Below are 12,218 nucleotides of genomic sequence, written 5' to 3' on the forward strand. Positions count from 1 at the left end.
ACGATGACATTTTAGTAATGATGCCCCGCCCGGGTGTTGTATGTGATTCCTTTCTTATTAAAAAAATCATGCTATTTTTGCAATATTATGACACAAGTGTTTTTATAAAACCCACTATAATGTTTCATCGAACAATCCGACAGCATCACAACTTCGCACCAAATCCAAAGCTTTGGAGTATTCTTGATTTTCATATTTAAAAAAAAATCATTCTGACGTCATCGGACTTTTTTAAAAAGAGTTTTAATTTATTTTATAAAAAAGCACAACTGGTAGATAAAGTTTGATATTGTTATATCATATAAGTTTAATATTGTAAAGCCATAAATAGTTTCTGCGTAAATCTAGCTGCTTGTTACAAGCTGAGGAAAAAAACTTAAAGATTTTGCTTTTTTTAGTCTAATTGTAAGGCCTTCGGCGTGTTCAATTAAGACACACAAGTCCTCCGTTGTTCGAGAATGTTTTATTCGTCATTCATGTCTCTCGGAAGAGAGAGCCTGTAAAATATATATTTACACAATAGTCACTTCTATTGATAATCTGTAATAATGTACAAAGATGGTAATCAATTGTTCATTATGAACTTAATAAATTGATATATATTATATATATTATACTAGAGTTTATGGTTAGTCTGTCTTACCAGGGCCTCCTCCGGGTGGTAAGTCCTTGGCAGATTATTGCTTCATCTAGCATGATCTGCTGTTCAGCTCGGAGTGACTGGGCAAGGGTTTGTGCTGTGTGAGGCAAAGTGGTTGCGCATGTAACGTTCATATAGAACGACCTGCATGCACAACCTCATGTATACGTTCTTTGTATGTATCTATAATGGAACGGCCATGCAGTTTTTATTTTAATATTTCAAAACGTTCTTGCAGGCAGTAAGGGTATGCATAGCTGCAGGGGCTGCCGTCGATGCACAACAGGTACGTGTGTTATGCTTATTAATTTATCAGGAACGAACATTTTACATATTCTATCTTAAAAAACTACCTTATGAGGTTGCTTTTGTTGTTTAGATTTGATTCTTATCAATAGTCTATTGTGTTATGTTAGCTGGATTCTTTTATAAAAAGCCTGTCTTTTGGAATAAATTATTTTACCTAATTACAAAAATTATTTGTTGAATCATTTATAGGAAGATAAATCGACTCCATTACATTTTGCGTGCGCTCAAGGCAGCGTCGAGTTGATCAAAATAATGCAAGAACTACAACCGACTCGCTTCTCTAGGGCATTGACCTCAAATGATGTATTAAAGATGACACCTCTTCACAGGGCAGCGCTGTTTAACCACGTCAACGTTGTAGAATATCTTCTCAAACAGGTGAGTCGGGGTAGGTTGGTTGACAATAATGCCATCGGCCTATTAACGTCTACAAAAGCGAAACGATCAGAAATCGAATTAAAATGCATGTTATTACATGAAATGTCTATATAAATGTCAAGGTGCCAAATTTACCAATTGATGTATGTTAAGTTAACCAACGTGTTGCCAGGGCACTGATAGAGACGAATAAAAAAGATATTCCGCAAGTTTTGGCTAATATTTTGATATTTTTCACGAGTGCGCAAACGTATTTGTTATTACTGAAGACACCATTAAATTTTCTGTTTATTACATTTTTAAAGCATAAAACATATTGAAAATATAGTGCATTAAAAATGGACGGAAAACAGGAGCATAATTATTAGCGCCTTATTCTAATGACGTCATGTTTGACAACAAGGCTGTGCGACATTTTGAATGGGATACTCTGCTATTTTCTGGTATGGTTGCTTATAAAAATGTTATTAATTGTATATTTATGTGAATACTTACGTGTGTACCAAACATTTACCATAGCAACCACTTATTCTACCGTTGCTTCATTTGAATCTGAACAAATATAGTAATTAATAGTAAAATAAAGTAGTTTATTTAAAATGACATTATGTTGTTACAGTGCCATTACAGATATTTATTAAAACTGATTTTGTTTTGTCATGATACTGATCTTGATTCGTTTTAAAACTGAGCAATTAATTGTTTTCAGGGTGCCGAAATAGATGCTCAGGATTCACAAGACAGAACGCCACTGCTGATCGCGGCGTCAAAGGGTTGCTGGAAGACGGTGCAATGTCTGATTGAAAACAATGTCAGTCTCGCAAAAACTGATCGTGAAAACAGAAACTTTCTACATCTCGCAATCAAATTTGGTGGACGTCTAAATGAATTCGGAGTTGAATTGCTTAAGGTACGCTAATAAGCTAATGTTGAGGGGTTCGATGTTTGAATATGCTTCTGTTATCTGTTAGGGTGACTGTTTTAAAAATGTAGACTACAGGACTTAGTAGGTTTAAGGTTGACAGTGTGATATTCAAATGTTGAGTTCTAAATGTAGTAGAAGCGTGCTTAAGATGAGAATTATTTGGCCGATGACAGTTTAGTGTGAACATTTTATTTCCCAATTCGAGTAATTCAGATTGTTTAAGACAAGTTTATGGTTCCCAGAGAAATGTTCTTTTTCTTTCTGCAACATGAAATTTTGTGTTCTTGATTATGGTTATAAGTGTGCACTGCTGTTTCGATGTTACAACACCAGTTCTCACTTTGAACTTGTGACAGTAACTTAGTTTTGACCTAGATTTACATGGCAAGTGACGGCGATTATTATCCTTGCACTTTTTTAAAAAGGTTCCCAAATAAATTTCCCCCTATTTTTGCCTAGTTTTGCTGATATTGAATTAGAATCACGGTTGTTTGACATTTAGGAAGTCTTTTTTGTTTTGTTTTGTTAATTAAGCATATGTTATATTCAGGATGTGAAAACTCTGTTGAACGAGAAGGATGATTTTGGCTGCACACCCCTCCACTACGCCTCTAGAGAAGGACATCTGGTGGCTATCGACGACCTCATTAATCTCGGGGCTCACATCAACCCAAAAAATAACGACAAACAATCTCCACTGCATTTTGCTGCCAGGTGAGTAGACATACATTTGTGTATTCAGAAACATGTGCTTCGTGTAAAAAAAAACCCCAATACTCTACTAATATTCTGCCCCCGTTCCGTCGATTTGAGTTCGAATTACGATCTGTTCACTATTTGGTATTCTCTTTTCTTTATCTTTTGTAAAGGTTTAGGGTACAGTATAAGTATTCTCTATAAACACTCTTCAACGATAAACAGCTCAGGTGTGTTCTGTTTACTGTGTCACAAAATCTTGTTTTCTTGTATTACCACACTGTGGTATATATAGTTCCAAACATCCCAAATATGTTTTGTAGGGTTTATAGTGGAAACAGGCACAATGTATATTACTGATCATTTTGGAAATTAAAATTCTTCTGAACACATAGTAAACAACACAGTTATCTGATCTGGAAAGGCAATGTTTGGAGTGTATATAAAGTCGTTAAAGTCGAGTCGTTGTGGTTGCCCTAATTGTTGATGTGAGAAGTGGTTGTAAATTATGATTTATGACACCGTGTCATTGATCTTTATTTCTAAATACTGTTGAACATTTCTTGTCCATAGTTAACAGTTGTATAATGGTACTTGACTTATCACACTTATCCACTCCACGTATTGCTATTAAATGTTACATTATTTATGATTAAATTGCCTCCTTTTATGTAGGTACGGTCGATACAACACCTGCAGAAGGCTGCTAGACAGTCCTCAAGGAGCCAACATAATTAACGAGACAGATGGCGAGGGATTATCTGCCCTCAACTTAGGGTCTTTAAACGGCCACACGAAGATAATCCACCTGTTGATGGAGAAAGGAGCATATGTCACTAGGTTAGATAATTCATAATAATATATCTTGCACAATGTAAGTATAAATTTCATTTTTCAAGAAAATGGAACAAAGACAGCATGTTGAATTATTTTAATATGCTAACAGAAGGATGATATACTTATCTCAATAAGAGAAGAAAAAAATCATAAAAAAATGAAAAAAAAAGAGAGTTGAATTTATTGGTGTAAAAAGGAGAAATAATTAGAATCAAAATTAGAATTAAAAGCTTCGATAATTCAAATATTTGATGGTTAAATTTTTGTTATGTAAATTCAAAAGCATGCAGTTTTTATAATTGATATTTTCTAATATAACACAGGGATCACGACGGAAATTCTCCACTTCACATGGCAGCATCAAACGGGTACACAAAGACAATTAAGATACTTCTCAGTGTGCATGCAAATCTTCTTGACGCAACAAACAAATACGGGGTAAGCTATCTAGAAAATAATATAACCAACACTAGCATAATGAAACATTAATTCCGTGATATTAATTCGTCAAGACAGGAATACGCAGTATTATTAACTAATAAGTACACATAAATAGACACTCTTGTGACCTGCTGTATTATTCTGTTGCTTGATCACACGACACAACGGACATGGATACCTCGCCCCGTAGATTTTGAGTTTTTCATCTGTTCTCTCTACTGCGGGGCACAAACTCGATCTCCTTCACTTAGTGTACATTTATGCTTTTTACTCCTACCCAATATTTCTTTTTCGGAAGTTTGCCTGGTAAGCCTGTTATCAGACGAATGTTATCGAGGGAAGAGTGAGGCTATCGTATTCAGTTTTTAACATTTCTATAAGCGATGTCATAATCTATGGATGCAGTCTTCATTTTCAATCGTGGAATTATTGAGGACACAACGCCCATGACAAACAAACATTGAATCCTATAATTTAACAGCTAACAATGACAGTGCCCGATTGTCGACGTTATCATATCATGATTGAATCGGAATGGGGCGCGACGAATACATAAATATGTAATGATTATTGCTGTCAACAAATTGCAAAATGATATATGAGCGTCAATTCTTTTTAACATGTTTCTTATCTATAATTGAAATTGAAATAAAATCTTAATGTGTTTTGTATATTTTGGTTTTAAGGAAACAGCCCTCCATGTTGCTTCTAAGGAAGGAAAAACATCAAGTGTAGATCTACTTCTGACGCTAGGTGCAAAAATGACCACAAATAAAGAAAAGAAGTCATTCTTTGACACCGCAATAGAAGCCCAGGACTCTGACGTGGCTCTGACAATCGTTCGACACGAAAGGTTTGCATTTAATGCATTTGGTATAAGTACTTGTATGTTCCCACAATCAAAAATTTAAATTTGGTACGAAAAAGATTTAATAAAGTACAACACTTTCTTACAATAAATAAAAAATATTTTGTTCCAATTTAAAGATTCGCTAAAATTAAATATTTACGTGGTAACTCTACCATTACTACCGAGAAACATGCTTTACAAGTGTTTTTTTTACATATATTATAGTATGACTTAACATTAATTGCACAGGTGGCGAGAAGCTATGAGTATATGTTCAGGAGAATCAGGAGGAGCGCTATCCTGTCCTATGTATGGGTTGATCCAGTATCTTCCTGACGTCTGCATGGTATTTCTTCATCCCGCTCCAGTTCCAATTCAATAAATATCTAAATAATGCGCATGATATTTAGTTATAAAGCGCTATGATATATATATATTTTATATATTGGAGATATTTCAAGAGGGAACGTGGTCACAATGTTGTTAAGACAAATGATTGAGAGAATATTGGCATAATTAAGAATTGTGAATTACTGACTATATACACTGTCTTTGAGTTTATAATGATTGCAAATAACTACATGTAGTATGGAACCTAGTCATATGACTATTCGATTTAATTATATACATATATTAACTTTGTGCAGGTCGTTCTGGACAGGTGTCTGACACAATCAAATGAAGATGAAAGAAAGAGCGGATTTTATGTGAGTATATATTGTTATAAAGGATAAGTGACACACTTTACAATTTAGATACAGTGTCTTTTGAATTATTCTTGAGATAACATGAAACGATTTCCCTATTCAACATGCAACAAAACAACGAAGAGCGAAGCAATTTCAAGTAAATATATTGATAAAGGGAGATAACCATGAGTTAATTTTGAAAAAGAAATCGTTTTATCAATCATACCAATGATTATCATTCATTGTTTGTCGATTTAATTAACAATTATGGTTAACAGAAGTTTAAACATAATTTGCGTAGTGGATCATATCCCATACCTACTGGTTTACATATAGCAGTTGGTTCGGTTTTCAAGGGCCTGCTCCAAGTATCATGACTTCAATAATAGGTTTCGACTGCTGACTGACAAGCTTAAAATTCAATGTTTGCATGTGGACAGTTTTACGGACGCCACCATATGCTACATGTATATGAAGATCGATGTTTCTGATTATGTTCATTAGTGTGCCTTTTTAGATTTCTTGTAATTATCCATAACATAACATCACATTTACTGTGATTTGACCATGATTTACATGGTAACAATCGTCAATGAAACAGATGACGCTAACCCTTTCGGGACACCTGGACCCGTATTCATGAAACCATTCTCATGCTCAAGCCGAATTTTTTGTTCCCGTTTAAAATTGATAAAAAAATACTTTGTCAATGATTTGGAAAACCATTGAAGAAACTTAAAGCCAAAAACAGTTTGTATTGTTTACATTCGACTTTTTGATCGTTTGACATGATTTAAGTGAGTTACAAGAAAGTTGGTATGAGCATGGTGCTCATGAATATGGGCCCTGGTCTTATTCTCCTTGTACTCTTTCAATGGTCTCTATGTAATTTGTTCCTATATTCACAATTTGCCCAAGCTTTACCTATTTTGAGTTCGAATAGCGTTTAATATTTCAGTACTCTCTTGTCGTTTTTTATCATTATACATAAAACACTAACAATCTTCATGTAACGATAATGTGTATCTTACTTTTACAGATAGAGTACGACTTCTCATACCTACAGGCTCCAATCGAGTACGTCAAGAAAATGCGAACTGATGACAAGGAAGTGTCTCCTCTGTTTTCTCTAAATGTAATTCATTTGACCAAGTTTATAAAAAAATACTAGTGTAATACTATATACGTACTTTTAAACAGAATTCTGATCTCCATAAGCATGTGTAAATATGTTCACATACGTTGATATTCAAAAATAATATCTAGTGTATAACAATATTTTTAAAGTTACTTATATTATCAACAATGTTCCATTCTATATCTCACATGAACTTCACCTGGACAAATATTTCCGTTCTGGATGTATAAGTTTTGAATTTCAAAAGATAATATGTAATATATAGATGTATATTATCCTTTAACATGTTGTAAAAGATCATTCTGGAATAAATGTTTATAAGTTATACTGGATTTGGTCTAGGAACGTTGTGTTAATAACCATATCTCTATTACAAGGCAATGGTCAAGTTTGGGCGTGTCCAGTGTCTGTCTCATTCCCTATGTAAGGCATTCCTATCCATGAAATGGTAAGCTTGATATAACTTTATATTCGCGTTAAAAGTCTTGATTTACATTTATGAATGTTGCTTTTCATTCAATTTACGGTTGTAATCATGCTGCAATTTCCATGCTTGAGAAATTTCTAAGTTTATAAGGTTGAAAATCTTGTGTCGTAGAATGTGTCAGTTATAACCCAGGAAAACCCTCCGAACACCTTATTTACCTCTGTTTTCAAAACGTTCAGGATGCTTTTCGTTTTGGTTTGGCGTTTACTCAGTTCATGTTTGTTCCTCTTTTGTATTGACTTTGAATTAATGTTTTGTTCTTGAATATTGATAATATGTACGATTCAATTTAAAAAAAAAAGTTTAATTATCAAACAATCTTTTCATAACGTTGAATTAAAACCAAGTTTGATAAATGTAACAACCCTTTCTGACCCTACAGGAGAGCGTACGGACTGTGGTTCCACAGCACCAACCTAGTCTTGTATCTGATATATCTCGGACTGCTGACCACGTTAGTGACCACAACAACCCTGTGGTACCCCTCGAACGATAATGACCAAAACAGCACCAATGAAAGTTCAACCGACTACAATTCACATAAGATAGAGGTATGATAGAACACTGATGTATATAGAATACAAACAAATGAATTGGAGACCGTGTGCCAGGTTTTGATGTGTGCATAAGGTAATGTTGCCCCCCCCCCCCCACCCACCCCTCTCTTCCTTCACCTGAACTCTCAACAATTTAAACCAATTGAATTTCTTCTTAGTCCCCAACTATTAATACCAATACCACCTCCACATTACGTACAATAGTTAAAACTCGTACTCCTCACCTTAACTAACAACAAATAACACAAACATCTACTCAACTAACCAAATCCAATTAACGCCAACTTTACCCAATATGAACCTTCAAAAACAATCATTATTTTACATGGAGCAGAAAATACCAAGGACGTGAGAGGAGAATTGCCTTTTTGTATTTTTTGTCGGTATTATTGCCTTTCCGGCAAATATCAGTTTTAATAATTGAATGCTTCCTAGTCATCAGTCATTATGTTCACTCAATCAGTTTGTATTTTGGAATCCAAAACCACCTTGGTTTCCTGTAACTGCACGAGATGATTCTGAAAAGTGTTACCCTATTTTACAAATTTGCTTATGTTTTGTACTGTTGGTAACAAATTATCAATGACACTTGAAGCCATGCATGTGGTTTTCAGTGATTTTTACACTACATGTTATTGCTCAACTAGTTAAACATAACATTTCTTTCCTCCAGATACACATGGCCCAAAATATGTGCGTGTATATAGTAGTGGTATTCACCAGTCTCAACATATTTAAAGAGATCGCCCAGATGTACCAACAGGTAAGTGGACTGCAAAAACGTTTTCAATGTGTACATTGTATGTAGATTGAAAAAAAAATATGAAAATATAGTTTTTCTCCCACCTTAAGAAATATTAATTTTATGTTTTACATTCTTACGGTCCCTCAACACAGAAAAAAAATGTCATTAGAATCAATAAATTGTTGATTCCATCTCAAATAAAAGTCAAGTATGTCTTGCTTGTGATATGGAATACATTGAGTGTTGATTTTGTTGTTTGTAGCGGATGAAGTATTTCACAGACTTAGGCAATGCTTTGGAGTGGGTTCTGTACATCACGACCGCTGTGTTCGTCGTACCAATGGTGACAGGGGTTACGTACAAATTCCAAGTTGAGGCTGGGGCCATCGCAATTTTCTTGGCTTGGTTTAACTGCTTGCTCTTCCTTCAACGGTACAAAATTGATTTAAGCATGTTAAAAAATATAGAAACATGACTTTTTTTAAACTTGTAACTAAGTTATGATTAATTATGAAAAGAATTGTTTACAGAAATAATAGAAATAAAGTAGTAAAGATCTACTTATCATAAACATTATTTTCAATCATTGTAAAGAGATAGGTATATTTGAGTTATGGAGAGAAGGGAGGTAATTCAATTAAATGTGACGGGTATCTCTGCTATCATTTAAACTGATATAAATTCATGTGAGGTGTTATCCTGCAAAATCATCAATTTTCGTGGGACGTTAAATTTCGTTTATTTCGTGGATAACAAAAATCCACGATATTAAATCCCCACGAAAATATAAATCTGGTATGATATTGATAGGGGAAAATCAGAAATCAGCGAAATATAATGTCTTTGAAACAGGCTAGTATATGAAAACCACGAAATTTTAACCCCACGAAAATAAATGATTCTACAGTAATATTGCTCCTTTGACTTTACCAAAATATCAAAGCTATTTTTATATGCATTAATATTTTAACGTGGATATCTTAGTTTAGAAACGTCTAGTTGAGAGTGTTGTCTGAGCTGTTTTGTTTTCGCTGTAGGTTTGACGTATTTGGGATTTATGTGGTGATGTTCCTAGAGATCCTTTCCACACTAATACAAGCTCTCAGTGTCTTCTCCTTACTCATCGTGGCGTTCGGATTCGCATTCTTCCTTCTCATGAAATCAGAGGTAAATACGTCTAGTAATTAATTTCCCACTTTTGCCGTATAAGAAGAAATTCAAACTTTAAACTGAATACATAATCATTAATTACTCTGAAAATGTATTTAAATACCACCAAGAAATGATATAAAAGAAAGTGTTACTAATTTTTTTTTGTGAAATTGCATATAAACCTATCTCTTTCTTATTACATATATCTGAATTACTTATTTTACTTGTTTGAAATTAATGCGTGACATTTAAGTTATGTTGACAAAGTAATAAAAGTTAAAGTCATATTGTTGTTATGATATATAAATGAGTTTATGACTTTTTCGTGCGTAGTCTAGCACTGAGCTATTCATAGTAGAACACGTTTATAAATCCGGAATGAACGTGTCATTAGGGTTACAAATAACTGGACTATCGAAGTATTATTACACACGTTTTTATAAATAATTACTTTTACTAGGCGACACATGCCTACACGAGTCCCGGGATGGCCATCCTTCGGTCAGGAATGATGATGTTGGAGCTGGATTACATGGCGTCCTTTAACGATCCACTTACAGACGGAGACAAAACCACCCTGGGCTTTGGGGGTCTGACGATTTTCTTTTTGATAATGTTTGTCATCCTTATGCCGATTCTCCTCATCAATCTGTTGGTAAGTGTTAAGCAATACGTATACATTCATAAAAATGACGTTTGTTGTCATTGGAGATTATACATAGAAGACTAGAAAACAATACAACTAAAAGAGAACACCTAACCATTGATCGTTAATAAGTTACATTTTCCCGACCGAATAAATTGTCATGGATTATAACAACTGAACGTCAACCGCATAGAGCTTGGATGGAAAACATATAAGTATGAAATTAATAATATCTAGTTATTTCCCAACAGTACATTAACGATAATAGCGTTGAAAGCTGATCCCATATAAGTACATATAATACCCAAAGTATATAAATTCAGGAATGGTGAGACTTGCATTGGAGTCGGTGTACATTATTGTATGTCAAAGGGAGACAACCGTGTTGTGCCTACACATTTCGTTAGATTGCGTTTGCTGTAGACTTGAAATGTGAAATATATAAATACTTTCATTGAACAGGTAAACTGTTGATTTTTGTCACTTGTTATTTTATAATACAATTGTCTTGATTCACAGATTGGTCTCGCAGTTGGGGACATAGAGTCGGTTCAGAGTAACGCCACTCTGAAGCGTTTAGCTATGCAGGTATGACAATATAACCACGCAATAAAGCTTATACAAGTTAAATTATTTTAACAGATTAAAGAAAGCATTATTAAACACACTTCATTAACGTGTTCAACCCCGTCGGGTACACCCAACACTGGCATTGGGAATAGTCTGTTACTATAATACACCGAAAGAATAAAAAAATAAAAAAATAAATAAATTGATAAGCAATTTTCAGCAGAATTGAAAAAGTGTAAGAAAGTGAGGAATATGTCAAACACGATAAGAAAATAAGAAAAGACAACAGCAGTAAAAAAAGAAAACATCAAGATAAAATTATAAACATCAGGAATGTGTAGGAAATTAAAAGTAAGAGCATGTTTGTATATTGAAATTTTTTGTATGTAAAGTGTCTTAATGTTGTTTTCCATTGATATTAGGTGGAGTTACATACGGACCTGGAAAGGAGGTTGCCGAAGTGGTTATTGCTAAAGGTGGACAAGGTCCAGTACCGTTACTTCCCGAACAGGTGTGGTCAAGGCATGAAGTCGGTAAGTACGACACAAAGTGTAGTGTACAAGGTCCAGTACCGTTACTACTCGAACAAGTGTGGTCAAGGCATGAAGTCAGTAAGTAGTACGACACAAACTGTAGTGGACAAGGTCCAGTACCGTTACTACCCGAACAAGTGTGGTCAAGGCATGAAGTCGGTAAGTACGACACAAAGTGTAGTGGACAAGGTCCAGTACCGTTACTACCCGAACAAGTGTGGTCAAGGCATGAAGTCGATAAGTACGACAATACTGTATATGGCTTGGTTTGTTAAAAAGATAAAAAAAATCTTTATGAGAAATATTACATCAGATTGATCGAAAAAACCCACCGATAAATTATCTTTTTATAATCTTTGTCTTTGATATACTTCCAATATAGTTTACTGTGCATTAGGGTTGTGCCCACATACCAATTATAGACCAATTGGTAACAGTGTCCTCAAAGTGAACACGACCTAGCTGTCTCTTTCAGAAGACAGGACTGATGAAGAAATAACAATTTTTGTATGCGATATGAAAGACGAATTGTTTAAATCGAAATATAGGCTATCAGAGCTCCCTTCTACTAAAATATCAGTAAAGCATAGGTGGTGGGCACGTCTATCAAAAAAAAAAAAAAAAA

The 12,218-nt window shown here is 34.3% G+C and overlaps 1 protein-coding gene across 3 annotated transcripts in view; it reads left to right on the forward strand.

Annotated features, from left to right (window-relative positions):
* Positions 1-12,218, forward strand: part of LOC110457885 (transient receptor potential cation channel subfamily A member 1-like) — a 60,225-nt gene that overhangs the window by 42,634 nt on the left and 5,373 nt on the right. For all 3 annotated transcript variants that reach the window (XM_021509338.1, XM_021509339.1, XM_021509337.1), the window contains exons 7-24: positions 879-926; positions 1,139-1,327; positions 2,037-2,237; positions 2,803-2,966; positions 3,624-3,788; positions 4,109-4,223; positions 4,913-5,079; positions 5,326-5,422; positions 5,724-5,783; positions 6,805-6,900; positions 7,281-7,351; positions 7,773-7,941; positions 8,621-8,710; positions 8,955-9,124; positions 9,730-9,859; positions 10,305-10,499; positions 11,010-11,078; positions 11,483-11,593. In XM_021509338.1, the coding sequence (XP_021365013.1) occupies positions 879-926; positions 1,139-1,327; positions 2,037-2,237; positions 2,803-2,966; positions 3,624-3,788; positions 4,109-4,223; positions 4,913-5,079; positions 5,326-5,422; positions 5,724-5,783; positions 6,805-6,900; positions 7,281-7,351; positions 7,773-7,941; positions 8,621-8,710; positions 8,955-9,124; positions 9,730-9,859; positions 10,305-10,499; positions 11,010-11,078; positions 11,483-11,593 (2,307 nt within the window). The remainder of the gene's footprint in view (positions 1-878; positions 927-1,138; positions 1,328-2,036; positions 2,238-2,802; positions 2,967-3,623; positions 3,789-4,108; positions 4,224-4,912; positions 5,080-5,325; positions 5,423-5,723; positions 5,784-6,804; positions 6,901-7,280; positions 7,352-7,772; positions 7,942-8,620; positions 8,711-8,954; positions 9,125-9,729; positions 9,860-10,304; positions 10,500-11,009; positions 11,079-11,482; positions 11,594-12,218) is intronic.

Source organism: Mizuhopecten yessoensis, unplaced genomic scaffold, assembly GCF_002113885.1.
Source record: "Mizuhopecten yessoensis strain PY_sf001 unplaced genomic scaffold, ASM211388v2 scaffold9369, whole genome shotgun sequence".
Classification (NCBI taxonomy): domain Eukaryota; kingdom Metazoa; phylum Mollusca; class Bivalvia; order Pectinida; family Pectinidae; genus Mizuhopecten; species Mizuhopecten yessoensis.